This window comes from Ammospiza caudacuta, chromosome 4 (assembly GCF_027887145.1).
Source record: "Ammospiza caudacuta isolate bAmmCau1 chromosome 4, bAmmCau1.pri, whole genome shotgun sequence".
Lineage (NCBI taxonomy): Eukaryota > Metazoa > Chordata > Aves > Passeriformes > Passerellidae > Ammospiza > Ammospiza caudacuta.
The window spans coordinates 5,455,064-5,474,787 of NC_080596.1; the positions used below are offsets into that span (position 1 = coordinate 5,455,064).

The window sequence follows — 19,724 nt, forward strand, 5'->3', positions numbered from 1 at the left end:
ATTTCAGGTGAATCACTGCAGCCAAGAATTGTAACAATTACAAAAGCAGGCAAACAAGATAGACAGCAGATACCTGACCGAGCAATGCCGCTGTCTCTGTCCTCGTTTTGTCCTCTGCTAGGCATATCAACAGGTGTGCTGTGCGCTAAAACAAACAGAGCAGATCAATAGAAAATATTACATAATTCATCGTACTATTTGTCAGCATTTTAAAAAGTGTTTAAGTTTAAAGGTCATAGACCAAAAAAATTACATCCCGTACTGTTGCTCAAAATCAGTATGGTGTGAAGAGAGGTGGCAGCAAACAGTAGCCTGTGCTGAGTATCATGTTACCACAGGAAGGTTATTTGCCCAAATGTGAAAACATTTCTAAGGAGCTTAAGAATATGAATACAGTCTGCATTATCAGAAATCAGATATACTTTGAAAGTGAGGGCTGGTGGTATCCTCATTACTCTTGATAAACTCTGAGTATGCAAGATTGTCCTTTGACACAGGTTAAGATCAGAATGAAATAGTCTAGCACAAGGTCCATTAAAAGCTTCTGTTTCACTTGCTGAGCTGAGATTTACTGTCCACAAAGCCTCACAATAAGAAATACTCAGTCTATGTCAGATCACATCGAAGTGTTAATAGTGCAGAGTAACTCAGTTTGTAGAGCATGCAAGATTTGCAAAGGCTGTGAAGAAACTGCATTGGTATTTCAGTTCACATTTTTGCAATTAACATAAGTAATTAGGTCTGAGATCTACCCACCTGCATGGATCATCATTATGCCTGTAAAAAGAAACTTGATGCAGCCTAGAGTTTTGACAAATAAAGAAATTAATATTGCTTAAGGAAAAAAACCCTTAAAGCCTCCCAGACTTAGCTCAAGAATTTTGAACGTCTGCCACCAAATTAAAAAGTAGCAAGAGAACAGAGAAGAAAAAGCTGTACACCAGCAAGACACCTGCATGTTAGCAAGAAACCAGCACCAAGCCAGGAAACATAAGTTCTCTAAGAAACATAAGGGCTAATTAATCTTTAAAAGACTGCATAAAATATCTTTAAAACAAAACACAGTAATTTAGCTTAGCCATCTTTCAGAAGACTTATTTGTAAGTATGTACCAGATACACCTGTTGTCACTATTTCAGCCCTCTGTTTCTAGAGACTAATTATGCATGTCCTGCAAAGATTCAGAAGGAGCTGGATTTGTGTGTGCATATGGATGGGTCACACTGTGGCTGGCATTCCACACAAACCTGCAAAGAAAGAAGCACTGCGGATGAGCCGGAGGGGACCTCCTTCAGACACACCCTGCAGCAGTTTGCTGCTACACAGCTGTAACACACCTAGGAAACAAAAGCAACGTAGAGAAAATGGAAAAAATGGAAAAAAAAACAAAAAAAAAAAAAAAAAAAAAACAAAAAAAAACAAAAAAAAAACCACCCAAAATAAAACCCCAAGCCAAATAAAAGGTAAAAAACCCAAGGAGGTGATGTACTGGGAAAAAAAAAGCCCAAACTGAATGAACAGATGGCCTTGTGTTGTCAGAAAGACACAGAACCTGGAAATATTTACCTAAATTACTTCCACTGCGACAGGTTCCCAAACCATTCTGATTGGAGCTCAGCTTTCCCAGACTGGGATCCTGGTTGATGCATTCAAAGCTATCTTGCAAGCTAAAACAGGGGGAGAAGCCAGTATTCCTTCAGAATATGATCAATAGGCATTAATATTAGCTTAAGAATTAGGTTCATTTTATAAAAAAAGAAGGCTGAACATTAACTTTAAAACCAAACTGAAGGACAAGTAGGTTTCTGAAACGGGAAGGAAGCAGGCATTCATTTATTTTTTACATTTAAATTATTGGAAACGTCTTTCTAGGACACTTGGGATTCAATTTATTCATATTTGCCCATTTTGGGGAGGAGGCACAACAGAACAGTGTATTTGTTGAAGGAAACAGAAGTGGGATACGGGGTCAAAGCATTCTCAGCCTATCCCTTCCTCACCCTTCTGACAGCAGTAAGAGATGGACATTTTGATTGTCCAAAGCACCTAACCTCTGCATTTAGGTGGTTTAAGCACTTTATTTTTTGCATGTCCAGGACAAATTAGGAAGCAGAAACTTGGAGATTTTTTTTTTTTTTTAATTAAAAACTTGGCTGGCCTAACTAGGATCTATTAAGAGAATTCTTCTCCACAGCTGCATTCTCGATTTTTTACCAGAACTACAAAAGGAGAAAGAAAGACAGACAACTGCACTGGCTGGGAAAGGAAAGAAATTATATATAAAAAAAGATGTTCTTACTTATTGTTGCTTCCACTGAAGCTTCCTACCCTGGCTGAGAAGACTTTACTTATCATCAGCTGTGGGGGAGAGCTGAAAGGATAAACAGTCATTTATTTCACTGAGTCATCAATTCCAAGTGCCTGAAAAGACAGTGCATCACAGAAAAGGACACTCACCGTATGTAGTGAATTTTCAAGGTGGAGCCTTTGTAACTCATTGCCACTGAGCCAAACATCATTTCTCCCAGCATATTGACATCGGAGGCTGGTCTGGTGTACTACACAGACAAGACGACGGGAACAGCAAAGTCAAAAATAACTTGGCATACTATTTCAGCTTACCACAGTGCACAGTGATGCACTGGGAATGAAGAACAAAGAAGTTCATCTTTTTCATGCAAAGCAAGATCAGTGTGCACTCAGTGTGGGTTTAACACTGTGGATTTAGCAAGTTCAGCAGGAAGAAAACCTGCATTTTGCTCACTAGATGAGCAGTGCTATCCTTGTTCCTGGCAGACCCCCAAAGGCAAGACAGAAAAAAAGATCTTCTGCATTTCTAAAGAAATAGGTGTGTCCATCAACATTCCCATATAACAGAGTGTTTGATAAAAGCTGTAAATGCTCACAGGACTTCGATTCTGTGGTCTGGATCCCCAAAAAATAAACTGCCTTCCTTATCCAAATGAATAAATTCAACTTCCCTGTCTTTGTAGAAAACTTCTTGGAAATATTTTTTATTGAAAAATTATTTGTGATTATACTTAGAAATGCAGTCTTCAGATCAGTTGCTTATTCTGTTTCAAAGACTGATCATCAATGGCAAATACAAGGAGAAGTTTGTTAATGCTGAAGAAAATAACCTTTCAGTTAAATATCATAATTTTCTTTTCCCACCTTAACCTATACATCCTTCAAGCTTCATTTTTCTAGGTGAAATGCTAATGCTTTTACTAAGAAAGAGATAGAGTACTTAAAGTTTAATGTTATAGTAAGACAGACTAAACGGATTCTTAATAAACTATGTTCAACAGCCTCTTCAGAACTGACCTGAACCACAGGTACACATGAACAGAGAACAGTATAGTGCTTCTTACAACCTTCTTATGAGAAAATGCTATTAGATATATTTCACAACTCCTTGAAAGGTAAGACCAAGATAGACTAAAAGGTTAAGATGCACCCACACATATTTTTATTCTACAACACTTTGAGGATAGAGTAGACCTCAAGGTTCAGATTAAGCTGTAATGTAATAAAAGCCAAAGTAATTCAATGCATCTAAGCAGAGGCTTTAATAAACTAACTCCTTCAGTAAAATGGAAAAACAAAAGCAACAAAGTAAAAAAAATTACCTGATACTTCGGTATCTGTTCTTTGATATTTTGCATACAGCTTACAGAGGGACTATGGGAAGAAACACTGTTGTTCCCATTGCTTGCTTGGCAGTTCTTGGCAGAAGTCTTTACAGAAGCCTCATCTGCCATTTTCTATGTTTAAACAGAAAAATGTGATAAAAAGTCAATCTGAGAACTCCCATTCTAAACAGATCATGGCAAGAATCTCCTTAAAACTACAGGAAAGCAACAGAAATAAAGAATACTCTTATTTGGCTCAAAAAATATGTATCAGTTTTAAAATATTTTTTAAAATGCCAGCATCAGAGCAAGTGGAGAACTGCTCTCACATTCACACTGTCAGATAGGTTTTCATAGTATCACATATAATCAGATTACTCAGTTTCACAGGAAGATCATTCCCAATTGTTATGAATTACTCATTGTAATATTTGCCAAAATTTATGTAAACAAAATCTCAGTTTATGGGTTTCTCACAAACCAATTCCTGTGATCACTTGCACAATTAATCACTCAAATTGCATACAACTTTTGCTCCCCAAATGATTAACACATTTCTAAAACAGAAGAACAGCCAGCAAAAACAAGGTATAGATAATCCATTATTTGGTAGAATTAGCAGGTTAAAGACAAACAATGTATTTGAATACTCAATGTGAATAAGCTTTAGTGTATTTCAGAAAAACACACAGTAAACACACGTTCACTTCCTTGACTTCAATTTAAACAGGACTGAGTTTGAAAGTAGTTCTGTCTTAATTTTAAATGAATCAAGTTTTAGTTTTGGTGTTTGACAACAACCAAATACTCAAAATTATTTTTAACATCCATGTATTTGCATGGCATTCAAAGTACTATGGCTGCTTTAAAAGGGTACTTAGATTAGTGAGTGTCTGGCTAGAAAACAGATTATAGCCTGTATCATGTGTTATGAGGGAGGTTATAATCTGTTTTATGTCAGTGTTGCATAGAGAGTTTCTGGTAGAACATTTTGTAGTTAACTTTTAGCTAAGGTATTCAAGCAAGTGGAATAATTTGAGTATTTAAATGAAGCCAGAAATGCATTTTTTGCTAAGATGCTATTGGTTTTAAAACAACTTTAAGATACTTAGTAATGACCTTGATTTTGGGCAGGGGGTGGGGGAAGAGGGGAAGCAAGATTAACAAGCAGTCTGACCCATTTACGCTCTTAAGTAGATGATCAGACATCAGCTGATGATGCTCATCAGTCTTACTGATTCAGCACAATGGCATATTTACAGTGAGACCGAAATACAGACTGGTGCTTTTAAAGCATCTTCATAAGTAAATCCTACAAGTTGTGACTCTTCTTCTATGGCTTATACAGGTGTATATATATAGCTCTGCAACAAACCATGTTAGTCTAACAAGCTGAAGCTGTTGGTTCTAAGAAAAACTTCAAAACAAACAAAAATTAGAAATAATTTAATGTAGAAGAGAAACAGAGGCAGTGGGAAAAAAACAAGCAAAACCACCACAAAACAGGAAACAATGTGGGTTTCCTGATCTTAAAATGACCTAAGTTTGCTGAAAGCTTTACTCCACAATTAGTGTGCTTGGAGAGAAGAAAGAACTTGCATCTTGACGGCATCTGTTCTTGCTTCTATGTGTCACCAAAACTTACACGGCCACATAAACCACCATGTGTCATGCTTACGTGGTTAGCCAGGGAAGTTGTTTTAAATCACATAAAGACAACAGCTTTACTACTGCAAACACCAAAGGAAAAAAGCACCTTTAGACACATGGTGTACATCACTGAAACAGACTGCATAGCCAGGGCTAGCAACATAAAGCAAACAGTCAACATTAGAAAGGCTGAAGAAATCTCAGTTTAAGGGTAAATAGATTTCTCTGTCTGAAAGCAAATCTGGATTGTTACATTTGAATACCATATTTATATCAGAAATACCAAATACCAGACATGTTCATAGGCTTGTTGGAATGATGCTTGTTGCAGCTATCACACTGAAAGACCACAAGATTAAGAAGTTAATACTGTCCTATTAAAATAACTACTTTTGGAAAGGAAAACAAAAGAGCAGTAAGACAACAGCAAAATGAAAATTTCATACCTGAACCACAGCTTCATCAATTTTGCGGACTGCTTTGGAATCAAACAAGACCTGTCTGCCTCTCCTCTCACAGTCTTGGTAAACTATCAGGCGGATTTCATTCAAGTCCAACTCCGAAGAGGACCAGCTAGGGATTAGAAACAGGAGATATTAAAATAGTGTGTTTACTTTGCAGGTTCATTTAAGTAAAGAAATGGGTATTAGGCAAATATATGCTTTACTTAGCATTTACAGAATCCAGGTTGCAAATCACATAGCTCCAAGAAAAAAGGAACTCCAAAGGAGTGTCTAAGCTCAGTGTCACTGACAGAGGCAGGCACAGCCAGACCAATTTTCATCCAATCTTCTTCCAAAATTTTCCAGAAAGAGAACACAAAACTTACTTTCAACAATCTGCTCCAGGCTTAACTACAATTGTTCTCTTCTCTGTACACAGCCTGGATCATCCTTATTATAAGGTAAGTGTACTATTTTATGCAATACTCCCAGGGGCAACAAAACACAGTGGATTACCATCTTCTCTACTGCAGTCTTTCAAAGGCACAAGGCCTACATCCTCTCTCTTCCTTCTCTAAACAACACAAACCTAATTCCTTTTGACATATTCCTGACAATGCAAGTTAAGATTTTCCCAAAGTTTAAGCCTTGCAATGGATACACAAGGTTTATGTTGTTCCATTCTTCTTCCCCCTTTTTGGAGACATTTCAGGGGTTACAGAGCAGCCATTGATCACTGAGACAATGTCCAGCTACAATGAAAATAATTTAGTACATGAAACCAAGATAGTTGAACTTCAATCTGAAGCAAAACAATTCTCTCAAGCCAGAATCTGTGCATTCTGCAAAGATGCAACATGGCACACGACCTGCCTCACTGCACTACCACAGAGGCTGAGAAGCCAAATAGATTATTGTGGCAATGACAAGAAACCTCGTTTTCTAATTCCAAAAGGAGTCAGTCTACACATCAGAGCATGGAGACTTGTTTGGCCTCAGCTTTAGCTACAGAAAACACTTCCAGGTTATGTGCTGACAAGCTGAAATCAATGGAAAAAACCTACTACTGCATGAAGCAGTGCCACAGAGCACTGATGCTCAGTCACACTGCCCCAGCCCTGACCTGGATGGACTGCACCTGGGGGGTGAGAGTACAACTGTTATTAATAGTTGTTGGCTTAACAAACTGCATTACAGACTTCAGTCAAGGCCACACTGATCTTCCACCCAAAAGGGGGTTTCATTTAGGAATTTCCCCAAACTTTGCTTTACAGAAACTGAAGGTAGATAATTGAGAGAAGAGCATAAAACCCCTATACAGACAAAAGACTAGAATTTGGGAAGCTATTTCTTTTATTCCATGCTCTGTCAACATCCATAAATCAACAGTGAGGTAAACACTATCAAATCCTGCTAGTCAGAATAACTGCTTTAGAAGTATACTTGCAGACTTGTGATTCTAAAATAGTTTTAGTAAAGCCAGCTGAATTTCTTCTTTGTGCTATTTCTATGTAACTAAGAAAAAAAAGCCTAAATAGACATATTTTTCAAACCTGAAAGAACTCTATCTGGAGGTCTATTTTTAAACATCTTGGGGCAGAATAAGCCAGATACCTATCTCCACTGTAAGTTACTCTAATACAAGTATGCTGTATGTACATAACATACAAGGTTTCCCATCATGGAATGATGCTGAAGGCTGTTTTGCCATCCACAGTGAGGAAGTTTCTTGACCTGTATGTAACATGTTGCCTCCAGAACTGCTGAGAGTGCCAGGCAGATTTCTTTTCAAGCCTTCCCTTACAAAGGCAGTCACAGCATCATGTTAACCTCCATGAGACCAGACCTGATACCATTGTTGATAGTTGCCCAACAAATTTCCTACACACCTTGCTTACATAGAGAGCTGCAACTACACCATCTGTCTAAGAAGTGTTACTAGTTTGTCAGCCCACTGCCTATGCAATGGTATTACAAAATCCAGTTATACTGAATGCAAGAGAAGTCAGAGCCATCAATACACCTCATCCTAGTCTGCCACACAAATCTGATACTCTTCAGTACCAGATACCCCAATATCTCTTCAGTTACATAGCTATCTATTTACTTACTTGCTGCAACAGACAACCTGAAGTAACTATGCTGTTTTATTAACAAGTCTGCAGGTCATTCCTTTTTTTAACAACAAAGAAAAGTTACATCTCTATGGCTTTAGCTTAAATTCTATGCAAGAATAAAGCCTTAGCTATCTCCATAACTGGCACAGCAGCATCCATACTTCAGACCGCAGGCTTGCAAGTCTAAACTGAGAAAGATTAATTTCAGACACAGATTGAACCAATTTAAACCTGCATCTGCCCACTGATGCAGGGTTACATGCAGGCTGGGTTGCATGAATTCAGGTTTCCTCATGAATAAATAAACTCTCCCTCATTACACACTAAAGCAAACCTCACGATGTTCATGCAGTGCTGACTTCTGTATAAGACGTGAACTGGATTTTATGCTCTAGTAGAAGCCAACTTAACAGCCTTTTCCACACAACATGCTAGAACTAAAGATTGCTGCAATCTGCCAAAACTACCAACAGAGTCTTTAATACCAAACAGCAACAAGCTAAGAAATTACACAAAATCTATCATACAGAGCTTTATGTGACCAGCAAACCAAACCTAAGGAAGTAATTTCAGACAATGCTACTTGTAGTTCTAACCAAATATCAAACTTATGTTTTAATGATGCCATTTCTTACAGATGCATTTCCTGCAGCAGACCTACCCATTACAGAAGAGATCCTCATTTGACAACATCAAGCACATCTATAGGCAATTTATACAGGCATACAAGTCCATGTAGCCTCATTACTTCCACATGGAATCCAGCAGCAGGCCCAAGACCAGCCAGATGACCAGGATGTTTATGCCCATCACAAAAGCTGATGAGCACTGCTTACAGTACTTCCACCCTTCATTGTTTAAGCAAGGTTATGTAAGAGCTCCCCCAAAACGGACAGCAGGAGTATTCAGTCATCTCCTAAAAGAGTGTTGAAGAATACAGACAGTATGCAGATTTATTGGTCAGCTCTGTTTTCACACGCATAAAAACCAAAACCCCAAAATGCTACTTCCTTACCTCTGTATCAGCTTATTGCTTATTTAGCAATGCCAGGTCCTGCATATTCTTAAAAATCAGCTGAATTAACATGATCTTGTGTATATGTTCACATTTCAGGTTAAATGTGGCTGTTCTGACTAAACATGATTTCTAATTCGACCACAGAAGTAAGAGCCCCACACGTCTTTTCACCCCTTTTTGTAACTATGTGACCCTTTCTGTTACTTGTGTCTGCTCTGGTAATTGTTGGACCCTCCCAAAAACTGAATTCTCTGCAGCAACAGAAGCCTCTCCAAGCACATGAAAGTGGACCAGAAACACGGTTGGAGAAAGGAAGAAGTAGAAGGCACCTGAAAGAAGGAAAGTTGAAAGGAAGAAGAACCTGCACCTCTTGGTGGCAGCATGACTTACACTAACTCACTTTGTCCATAGAATTATATACCTTTAGGAAAGGGCACACAAAAATGCTTCTGATCCATTCCAAGTAAGTACTGAGGCTAGCTGGGATTTTAATTGAGTTTTCTTGTTCCCAAGTCAGTTCCCTGTCTGCTTAGTGAGCTGACTCCCTAAGGGGAGCCAGTTCCAAAAGGACTTAAAAGGCCAAGGCCAGAACAAGGGGAAAAAGGACAAGAGCATGATGCCAAAAATCAAAGGAAGAAGTGGCTCCTTCAACACCATCAGTCTGAGCAGCACAGATTACACAGCCTCACCTTCAGATTGGACCTTTACCACAGGTGGAAGACACCAGAACTAAAAACACTATCTTCAAGTCAAAATAAATAAACCAACTCAAGCTGTGCTCATATGACAGTAGAACCAGGTCTACCACAGATACTAAAATGCTACTGATTTTTTTTTTTAATTTTTCAAAGGAAGCCACAAGTTTGGAACAGCTTATTGATATCCTAAAAAGTTGTGTCTCTCCCCAGAGAAGCTTAAGCTTGCTTTATTTTCTCCTACACATGCTACTTTCTATTTTTTTTTTAACATTTCTTCAATTACAGTTATGAGACATGGAGGCAAGATCTCTCTTACTTAGGGGAAAGCAAACTTGTTTGTTCTGGGAAAAAAATTCACAAAAAATTTGCCTCATTCTGCCCTGAATAAATATTTTCAGTTAATATAGATCTCCAAACTCTAATGTTTACAAAGAAAGCTTTTGCTTCCCCTTTATAATTATCAGCATGCATGCAATAACTGAAGAGTGACCTATTCAATTATATTCAAAAACTACTTCAGCTGACCTTAAACTGTGTTTGAAAGTGACTAACCCCTTATTCCTCCAGTGCAGCATCTACAGGCCAGAAAACCAAACAGACTGAAACAGCTATGTACATTTATCTATATTTTTCTGCTTCTTAGGCCAGCAATCCTGAATGTAGAATTCTAAGACCCTTGGGTGCTAGAATTTGGAAAAAGCCACCCTGAACCATATTTTTAACACAGCTACATAGCTATAAAGACTCAGACACTGGAGACGTGCTGGCACATGTCTGAAAAGGACAATACAAAAGTTAAATAAATACTATTCCCCCTTCAGATTACTCTGATGTAATGCTCTAATTTGAGGTAATTCACAAGTAAAGCAGAGGGTTCCCCTCTCTGTTCTTCCCCCACTTCACAGCATTCTCTCCTGTCAGCTCCACACACTGTTAGTACTTGACCCACTAACACAGGAGGTGGCAAAAAAAGTAAAGGAGGGGAAACTAATTAGGAAACTAGAAAGAGAAGGTAAGATTATTTAACCTTAATTGAAAAGAAAGGCAATTACCCTTGATGCCTCAGTTTGCATATACATAAATCTGACTCTTGATCAGAGTCAAGTATGTCGGTTCAGTTTCAAAAAGGAAAGACTTTCTGGAGTTTCAGTCATTATTATCAGCAAGAATAAGTTTCTAACAGAACTTTTTCAATTATTTACAAAATAGCCTTTCAGCACATGATTATAAATCTAGTGTTACATAAAAATGTCCTTCATCAAAAATCATACACATCAAAAAAAGTTACATGCATACCTGTTTTGCAGCAGTCTAGTCACTTTGTTGGCACAGCTGACACTTTCATCTCTCAAAGACTTTCTAAGTCTTTCATCCAATTTGGTACAAGAGAGATTATTTCCAAGTGGTACATCATTGTTGTTTCTTGTTCTTTCTATTCGTCCCCCAGTGCCATTTGCAGTTTTTGGTGTACCCCCACACATTTTCTAAGCCACAAATACTCGTGTAAAGCTCCCTCAAAGAAACTAAATACCTGCTGAAGAGAAAGAGCCTCAAGCAAGTTTCTTCACTATCGATCAACCATTAACAATGGTAATTTACCATCAGCTTTCTTCCCTATAAAGGAACACAGTCTGCCGAATTTCCAGCTGGGGGGAAAAAAGGCAAAACGATCTTCATATATTCTATAAGCCATTAATACAAAAGGACAGCTGTAGCTAAGGTACTTCTGCAATTATTCCAGACAGAACAGACATGACTTTCAGGTTTCAGAAGCCATCGCGGACTTGCTCTTGCTGCTGTCACAGGCTTTCCTACTAAGCCTGGTGCAAAGCTGTAGCAGATACAACAGCTAATATTGACTTTAGCTATGTTTGTTTCCTGGTATGTGATTTAGGTAGCTGGCAATTATGTAGTCACAAGACTGAACCATATGGCCTCTTTAAAAAAAAAAAAAAAGCAGCATAGTTGCTTCTGCAGTGACTCGCCCTTAGTTGCAAGGTTGTTCTAACACTGGCTACAACACCCTGTTAATGGCTCTCATGTGAGCAAGTGTCATCTGACAACCCCTAGCAACCCGGTATAGCTTAGGAGCAAGTAAGAATCTGTCATCATTGCCATATGGTTATCAGTTCAAAAAACCCAACTACCAACACCAAGAAACATGCTAGATATTCTGCACTGTAATGCTTTTATTTCTAAGGACAAGAACTACTTATACTTGGACAAGAACTTGGCACTAGTACTTTGAAAAGTTTTTTTGAAAAAGTATGAAAGAAAACAATGAGAAAAGGTTGCAGACTTCAAGTTGCTTGATGAGAATTTATAGTCATGTGCCTCTTAAAATAATTCAATAACAGTACTGATGACAAAAATATCTAATAAAATACTCCTGACCAAGTAAATTTAAGTTTTTGAATAGAACAAAGGAATCAGACCACAGAAGACAGAATATCATTGAGTCCAACTCCTGGGCCAAGAGTCACACTTCTGCCCCAAAGTGTTGTCAAATGCTTCTTGAGCTCTGTCAGGATTGGTGCTGTGACCACTTCCCTGGTGAGCCTGTTTGAGTGCCCAAACACCCTCTAGGTGAGTAACTTTTTTCTAATATGCAACCCAAGCCTCCCTGGCCCAACTTCAGGCCATCTTGGGTCCTGCCACTGGTCACCACAGACAAGAGATCAGTGCCCGCCCCTCCTCTTGCCCTCCTGATGAAGTTGTAACTGCAACTGTCTCAGCCTCCTCTTCTCCAGGCTCAACAAACTGAGTGGCCTCAGCCATTCCTCATATGGCTTCTCCCCATCATTTTTGTTGCCCTCCTCTGGAGACTCTGACAGCTTAAATATCTTTTTTTGTATTGCAGTGACCAAAGCTGCACACAGGATGTTCTCCTAGGCTCTGGTAATTCTACTGCAGAACAAAGTCCTCTTCCCCATCTTTGCACTAAAAAGTTATCCAGACATATCTGCTCATAATTCACATCTCTCATGAATTATGATGGGCTTTCTCCCCATCAGTAAAATTTTAAACATTTTATAAGATAACAGCTGTGCTGCAATTTCCCTTCCAGGTTAAAAAGGGAAAATCACCTCGTTAATGGTCAACCAGACAAGCAGAGTTAGAAGCAAGATTTCAAAACCCAGCGCTACGTGCTGCCTGCTAAATAGCACAGCACCCTTAAAATGATTTTGTAATCACAGTTAACCCCAACCTCCAAAATCTGGACAGAAGCAAAGCAAAAATCTAGAGCAAGGTTAGGTTGAACAACTTGCTCTGTTGCTGAGGGAAACCAATAGCAATAAAAAAACCAACTCCACTTCAATCCCCAGAGAAGTGACAAGTACTGGATCACAATTACTCCTCCTCCCAAGTATGGCAAACAAATGAAATCTTTGGCCTGTTCTCAAGTGACTCAAATGATCTAGGAGAAGACAACTCTAGACCTCACCTCATTGAGGAAGACTAAACACCAGTGCTACCGGTAATCTTTGAAGTGTGAATGAAATAAGTCAAAGAGTACAATTTGACTAAGATCAGGAAATTATAGCTTTCACTCCTGTACTACCCTTTCCCCAAACAAACCAAAATTCTGGAACATTCATCAAACTATCAAATTCCCATCAGGCATTAGAACAAGGAACTCCTGTAAGCTCACTGAATAGCTTCACAACACTACTTCATCTGTAAATGCAATCATCTGTAGAATAACACAAATCCTAAAGTACCTGGGGAATTAACATGGCAAATCCACAGAACAGTTTCTAAACAACAACAAAATACTACATAAATCCACACACGGAAAACACACACAGTCCATAAAGTAGATAACACAGAAAATGGAAGAAAGTGTCCTGCACTGCAGATATAATCCTCTGTGAAGCAGAATTTAATCACTCTTTTTCTAGGCTATGTGACAGCATGTCACCTGCTCTGTTTGTAGGTCATTTCCTGTCCATCTTCACTGTAAGACAACTACCTAAACTATTTCGACTCAAGGTAACACTTTAGCAAGAAAATTTGGGGTGGGGGAAGAGAAATAAATGTATGTGATGTAGTTCAGAATAATTTTCTGTATAAGTTACAGCTGTCCACTAAAACTTAAGCACTGTTTTCAATATAAGAGAATATTTTCTGAGACCCATGCAAGGCTTTATTTTCCAAATAGCTTTTAGAAGCGGCTAGAGAAGCTTAAGGAAAATTTTGAATCATAGCTGTTGTTTCAGTGAGCATTTCTTTTAGCAAAACATACACTTAAGCAGGATTGATACACAAAAAATGCCTAGACCCAGACATTCAGGATTAGTGCCAAAATACATATTTTAGGAAGAAGTGGAATATCTTTTGGATTGCTTAATAGCGATTTTCCCTCTTTTAGTCCATAGAATAGCTTACGGGGAACACAGGTTTCTATCCTCCCTCCTAATTTGCCTCATTTACCCTGCATTGTTTCTTCTCTTTCTGAAGCCTCAGATATGGAAGAGTTGTGCTGATGCCACACCACATTCCTTTTCCACAATGACTTAAAGCAGTCCTAATATGGCAAAGCTCTATTAACCTCAGATGAACTACCTTGTTCAAGCATGATACATAGTTACTAGTTTCACACAAGTTAGGCGGGATACATTGCAGATTAGTCACGCAACAAGTGAAGGAAGGTATTATTTGGAGCACTGCTCTCTCTCTCAAGACAGATTTTCCTGAAGAAAGAGTTCAGGTAGAGAAAAATAAAGTTCTAGGTATGAAATCATTGCACAGAAGGGTTACTTTTTTTAGGTTAATTCTGTATGCTCCTCTACAAAATCCAAAACAATATTGGATATATTTGTTCCTTGCAAAGCTAGAATTCCAGATTCCAAGCTTAGGAAAGGACAATATGCTGGATTTTTGTAAGGCTGGAAGCATCTTTTCATCATCTTTGTTGCTACAAAGCAGTATCATCACAGACATGCACAAAAAATGACAAGACACACACACTGCTGATAGAGGTTAACAAACAGATCTACGCAAGCTGGAGTCACCATGAAGTGCAGACATCAGCTTTCCACAAACATCAAGAGCAGCCCATTAAACCAGTGCGTCAGAACTCAACTTCTCTATGTTATCAGGCATCACTGCTCACTGGCTTATCTACAAGTCTGAAGTTTGGGAGCTAGCTTTCATAGAGCATCTCAGTAATAATGTAGAAATAAAAAAATAAAACCCACAATAACACAAAATCCTAATCAAAGAAAACACCAAGAAAGTACATCATTTGAAGTAGGACCACATATAGCACAGAGAGAGCACTCTCAGTTGCTAGCTCCAGAAGCAGAATTTCTCATTAGCAAAGAGAAGAGCTAAAGACTTGTAGTTGCATGAAAAAAAGGCATGCATTTAATTGTGTTTTACAATGGTTTTCTTCTTTCTTAATGAAGAAAAGTGTGGTTTCTGTTAAACTAGGTCTTTAAACAAAGAAAGGCAAAGTCTGCAGTAAGGTTAGCACCCTAGGCCCACCACCTAGCTCTTTCATCCACACAGAAAGCTGTGCTTAGTTTTATCAACTTCCCCCTTTGCATCCCACATTCTGCCGTCATCGCCATAGCTTCCAACAGTCAGGAGAGCTCAGTTGACCCAAAGTAAGTCAAGCATTTTAAAGAAGCTGTTTCAGAGCAATGATCTTGATCATTTCAAAGAACTGAAAATTTGCTTGTAATTTAACACTCTCTGGGATTTGACTGTGCTCCTTTCCCTGTTTATTTTTTCAAGGCACCTGCAACAACCAGCTTCCAGCTTTGACTGGAGCCAAAGAGCAGCTCCATCCGGGAGCAGGCAGCGCTGGGTGCGGCGCCTGCGCTGCCCGGCCAGGCCACCCCAGCTCCTGCGGCACGCAGCGCTGGCTCCCAGCTAATGCATCATTCCCGTGGCACTTGTTCCAGCGGCGCCATGTGACTGGGCCAGCGGCCAGGAACACAGCTACTAAATACAGACACTGCCAAGGCACGTCTGGGAACTGCCTCTGCCAGAAAATGAGATTAAGAGAAATCCTTTATCCTGCCTCTGCCTTTCCCCACCTTCTCTTGAACGCAAGGAAGAACTACACATTGTACATCTGTCTGAAGGAGAATTCTGAGCAGCGGTGCAAGGCAGAATCTGGTATTTATAGCACTGTACTAGCTCTTATTCCATTGCAATGCCTGTATAAAAGTCCTGACAGATCTCAGACCTTAGTATCCCCTACATAAGTGAGCAAGCCAAGTCACACATCACCACACCTTAGGGTTGGTATCCTGAGGCATGGGTTTGGTTGCCTGTTCTTTCCTGTTCCTTCTCCCTCCTCTATAGAGCCCTATATCCTATTCTTTTTATTTAAGGAAGATTCTGTATACAGCTTTTAAACCTTTGTTCAAAAGATTATTTTCAGAATATGAAAAAAATTACTAAGAAAAAATGTTATTTATTGGACATATGTAAATACATAGATACAGAGAGATAAACAATGCCTGGTGTTGAACATTCCCCCCCAGTTTTTTCTAGCTAAATGAATTTTTTCTGCTGTAACACGAACACCTTCACTCCAAGTAGCTAAAAACACCCGCATGTTAACAGCAACCATTTCTTTAGAAATTTCCTCCACTTCTACTATGAAAAGGCTGCATTCACAAGAGGCCTTTGTGAACTGCAGAGGATGTGGCACTTTCTCAAGCTTTACAGACAGAAGTTTAGGGTACTCTCTCCAGGGGCACAGAAAGATTGCAAGTTCCCATTTCTCATCATGGTTCCGAACACGCACTCCCACTGTACAAAAGAACACACTCAAGGAGGGCTAGAGGCAAGTGCTATTCAAGGACCCCATGGCCCTCTTCCACGGGAAATTGCTTCAGAAGGGGTCAGTTTCATCTAACCCAAAAGCACAAACTCAGCAGTATCACTTCACTTACAAAGAAATTAATATTTACCTCCTAAATTCCTATTCTATGAAAAGATATCACATGTGTCTCTCTAACAGTGCTGAGAGCTAAAGCGGCCCAGTTTTTTTGACCAGCTAACACAATATTGGTAAGACCTCTGTAAATGGTTATGTTAAACTGTTGTAAGAACAAGATGTGTTTTGATCCTTCTTAAACAGAGATTGTAGCTGAAAAGTTAGTCTGCAATAACCCGGAAGGGAAGGAAGAAAAACTAAGTTGAATATTTATGAGAAAGTACTGATTTACCCAACTGGCAAGAATATGGGAAAGAACACACACACAAGTAGCCATGCTTGATCACCCAAAGTTGCTGCAGCATGAACAGCAAAGTCCATTGCTTCGGTCTAGATGAATGCCAGGAAATCCTGACTTAGATTGAATGAAGTGATAACATGGACGGATATAACATCAGCTCCGGCATTTTTCACTAGTTATAGCCAAAAATACGTTTTGCTCCTCTTGTTTTTGTTATGATAATTTGTCTATTCCATCCAAAACACTTTCCTTAACTCTCTCTTGTAGACAACACATGGAGTAGCTTTCTAGTAACTAGAACTGAATCTTGAAGGCTTACATAGATTTATTTTCAAGTTTCACTGGAAAGGGAAGGAAAAATGCCTTGGGACCATGTGCAGAAGATCATGGCAATTAAATCACTCATACCATATACCTTCTCAATGAAAAAAATACACACAAAACCAACCAAACAAACCACAGTCCTGCAGCTGACTGGCATGGGCAAACCTACCCTTGCTGCAAGCCACTATGCTAAAGACTTACGTTCTGTTTACCACCAATTGCGTAGGACTTTGAATGTATAAATAGTCATTAAGTTATGAAACAGTCTCCCCTCCTTAAAGCAGGCCAACCACTCTAAACTACTCACATAGGATCTCCAACATTTTCTCAAAAACACTGGTATTATAGTAGACTTAGAAGTTTATCCAGTCAGGTTTGCTTGTAATTACAGCTGACCGCACCCAGCTAGCATTTGGCTGCCAAGTATCAGTCCATCAATCCTGAAATGTTTGAGGGGAAAAAAAAAAAAATCACACAGAAAATTCAGTTGCATCCTTGTCCTGCAATAAGAATCATTTGCACATTGATAGATGCAAACAAGTTTCAGTCAGCAAGCTTATGTAGCAATTATTAGACAAATTAGAAGCCTTCCTCCTCACAAGAAGGTAAAAACTGGTCAAGCTCATTTAGTGTTCCCCAAAAAAACAGTGTACAAGAAAATCCTTTATAACAGACCTGATTTACTCCTGAAATGAAGTATATCAGAGCAGACTCTCTAGAAGCCATCCTAACAATTACAGATTCAGGATAACTTCATTAATATAAACAAAACTCACTTTCTTTTCACTTTCTGTCAAAACAGGGACCAAGGATACAACTCTGATGAAGACTACAGTCACCTTTTAGTGCTTCAGTAATGTGAACAAAAAGCCAAAATCAAATCAAATTTCAATCAAATTTCTAGTTCACACACTAACACATTTCAATCCAAATACAGAATTATTTATTTAATCAGAGGTTCAAGTCATCTTTGGCACTCTACACAGATGTGTTTTGCTTAAAAATAAAGAAATTGGACAGATACATTATCAATGTGCATTATCAATGGGTTCATTGAGTTGACTGTTTCAAAAACCCACATTCACTACAAAATACATTGTTCTGTTTGCATTTTCATCTTCTTTGCACACCTATCCCTGCACCCATTATCCAGTCCAACTGTACATAAGCACCAAGTGCTATGATAAAGTGACAAACAGAAATAGCTATTTTCAAATAGATGTTATTTCCCTAGTTCCATTCAAAAGCATTCCCAAATATATCCCTGTTTGTAAGACTGCTTCCAGGAACTTCTGAGCACAAGAAATTTAGTACCTGAACTTTTTTGAACTCAACTGTACTGTGATCTAGTCCAGAGCAGGTGACTGACATCTATCCCCAAGTCTCCCAAGTACCAAAGTCATTAGGCATTACTCACCCACTCCCTAAGTTAGAATTGTGTCTGAAATCATTTTAGGGCTCTGTAAGCACGATTTATATGCACAGGCAAATCTCATAACTACCTTTATAAGGAGAGAGGGTTAATTTTTCCAACTCTTTAACTTGATGTGATCTAGAAATGCTTTTAACAGTTGGGAGGGCAGAGGTTGCACTCCTGAAGTGGCTAACAGGGACAGCAATGTTCCTCAAGGCTAAAAGCCAAGACAACTAGGAGCTAAGGTGCATGTCACTGTGGTTGTCTGCTAAGTGAACTGAAGTGGCCACTAAATCCCTCTTCTTTATTCCAGCCTTCTCAACATGGCTGAGGATTAGCCCTCCATAACCATTCCTAGTGGTGTGACACTTCACACAGACTACTGTACCAAGAGCTGGTTCTATCCCTGACCTCTACACAGACACCACTGAGAACGTCTCAACACTGTTCTATCAGTGCTACTGTGGAAGTGACAAATGTCCAGGCAATGCCCAATTCCAGCACTGAACAGGAGACTCCAGTAGCATCTTGTAACATTGGAGCCATTCACCAAGACCAAGCCTTCATATGCATGGACTAACCCTGCTGCTCCACAGCTGAGCAAAGTGGTTTCTCCACCAGATTTCTTCTTCCTTGCTCCTGTACCTTCCTTCCCAGCAGCTCACAGGTCTCCACCCACCTTGTTCAACCCAAGCTGTTAAACAAGACAGGACACTTCAGAAACAAAAGGCTCATGACATTTCCTATAAAACGATCTGTCCTAAAAAGTACAATCCATTTTAGAGCACAAGTTACAGAGCAGGGTGTTAAATGTGAAGATTTTAAAAGGTCATTTTGGGGGAATATGAAGCAAAGGCAAGCAAATGTGGCAGACACAAGCACTCAAAAGTTCAGCAATAGCTGGACAAGCTCATGTGCCCACATAAAAAAACAGAAGATACAAAAAAAAAATTGTCTGAACATAAAATAATTTCTGTGAATTGCAGATTTCAAAAAGTTGCACTAACTATCTTTTCCAGACCACAGAGGGTTTTAACATTATAACATTACATTCTGTAAAATTATCCACATTCAGTGAAATAATAACTAAATAATAACTTGCTCAGGACTATGTATTCAACAGTTTGTACAGCCTTCTCTCTGGGGTTTCCTTCAAAAACTTTATCTAATGTACTCTGCTCAGATTTTCTGTACTCCTGGAGCTGTGCGTTACAAACTCAACCCCA

The 19,724-nt window shown here is 39.0% G+C and overlaps 1 protein-coding gene across 3 annotated transcripts in view; it reads right to left on the reverse strand.

Annotated features, from left to right (window-relative positions):
- The window catches only part of FNIP2 (folliculin interacting protein 2), a 49,888-nt gene that overhangs the window by 21,822 nt on the left and 8,342 nt on the right, over positions 1 to 19,724 (reverse strand). The window contains exons 1-8 of one of the 3 annotated variants that reach the window (XM_058803730.1): positions 10,858 to 11,042; positions 5,732 to 5,858; positions 3,633 to 3,767; positions 2,458 to 2,558; positions 2,300 to 2,371; positions 1,567 to 1,667; positions 1,248 to 1,337; positions 74 to 145 (exon numbers count right to left, since the gene is read on the reverse strand). In XM_058803730.1, coding sequence (XP_058659713.1) covers positions 74 to 145; positions 1,248 to 1,337; positions 1,567 to 1,667; positions 2,300 to 2,371; positions 2,458 to 2,558; positions 3,633 to 3,767; positions 5,732 to 5,858; positions 10,858 to 11,042 — 883 coding nt within the window. Of the gene's footprint in view, positions 1 to 73; positions 146 to 1,247; positions 1,338 to 1,566; positions 1,668 to 2,299; positions 2,372 to 2,457; positions 2,559 to 3,632; positions 3,768 to 5,731; positions 5,859 to 10,857; positions 11,043 to 19,724 lie in introns of those variants that run through there. The other 2 variants (XM_058803731.1, XM_058803732.1) reach the window with 2 other exon arrangements.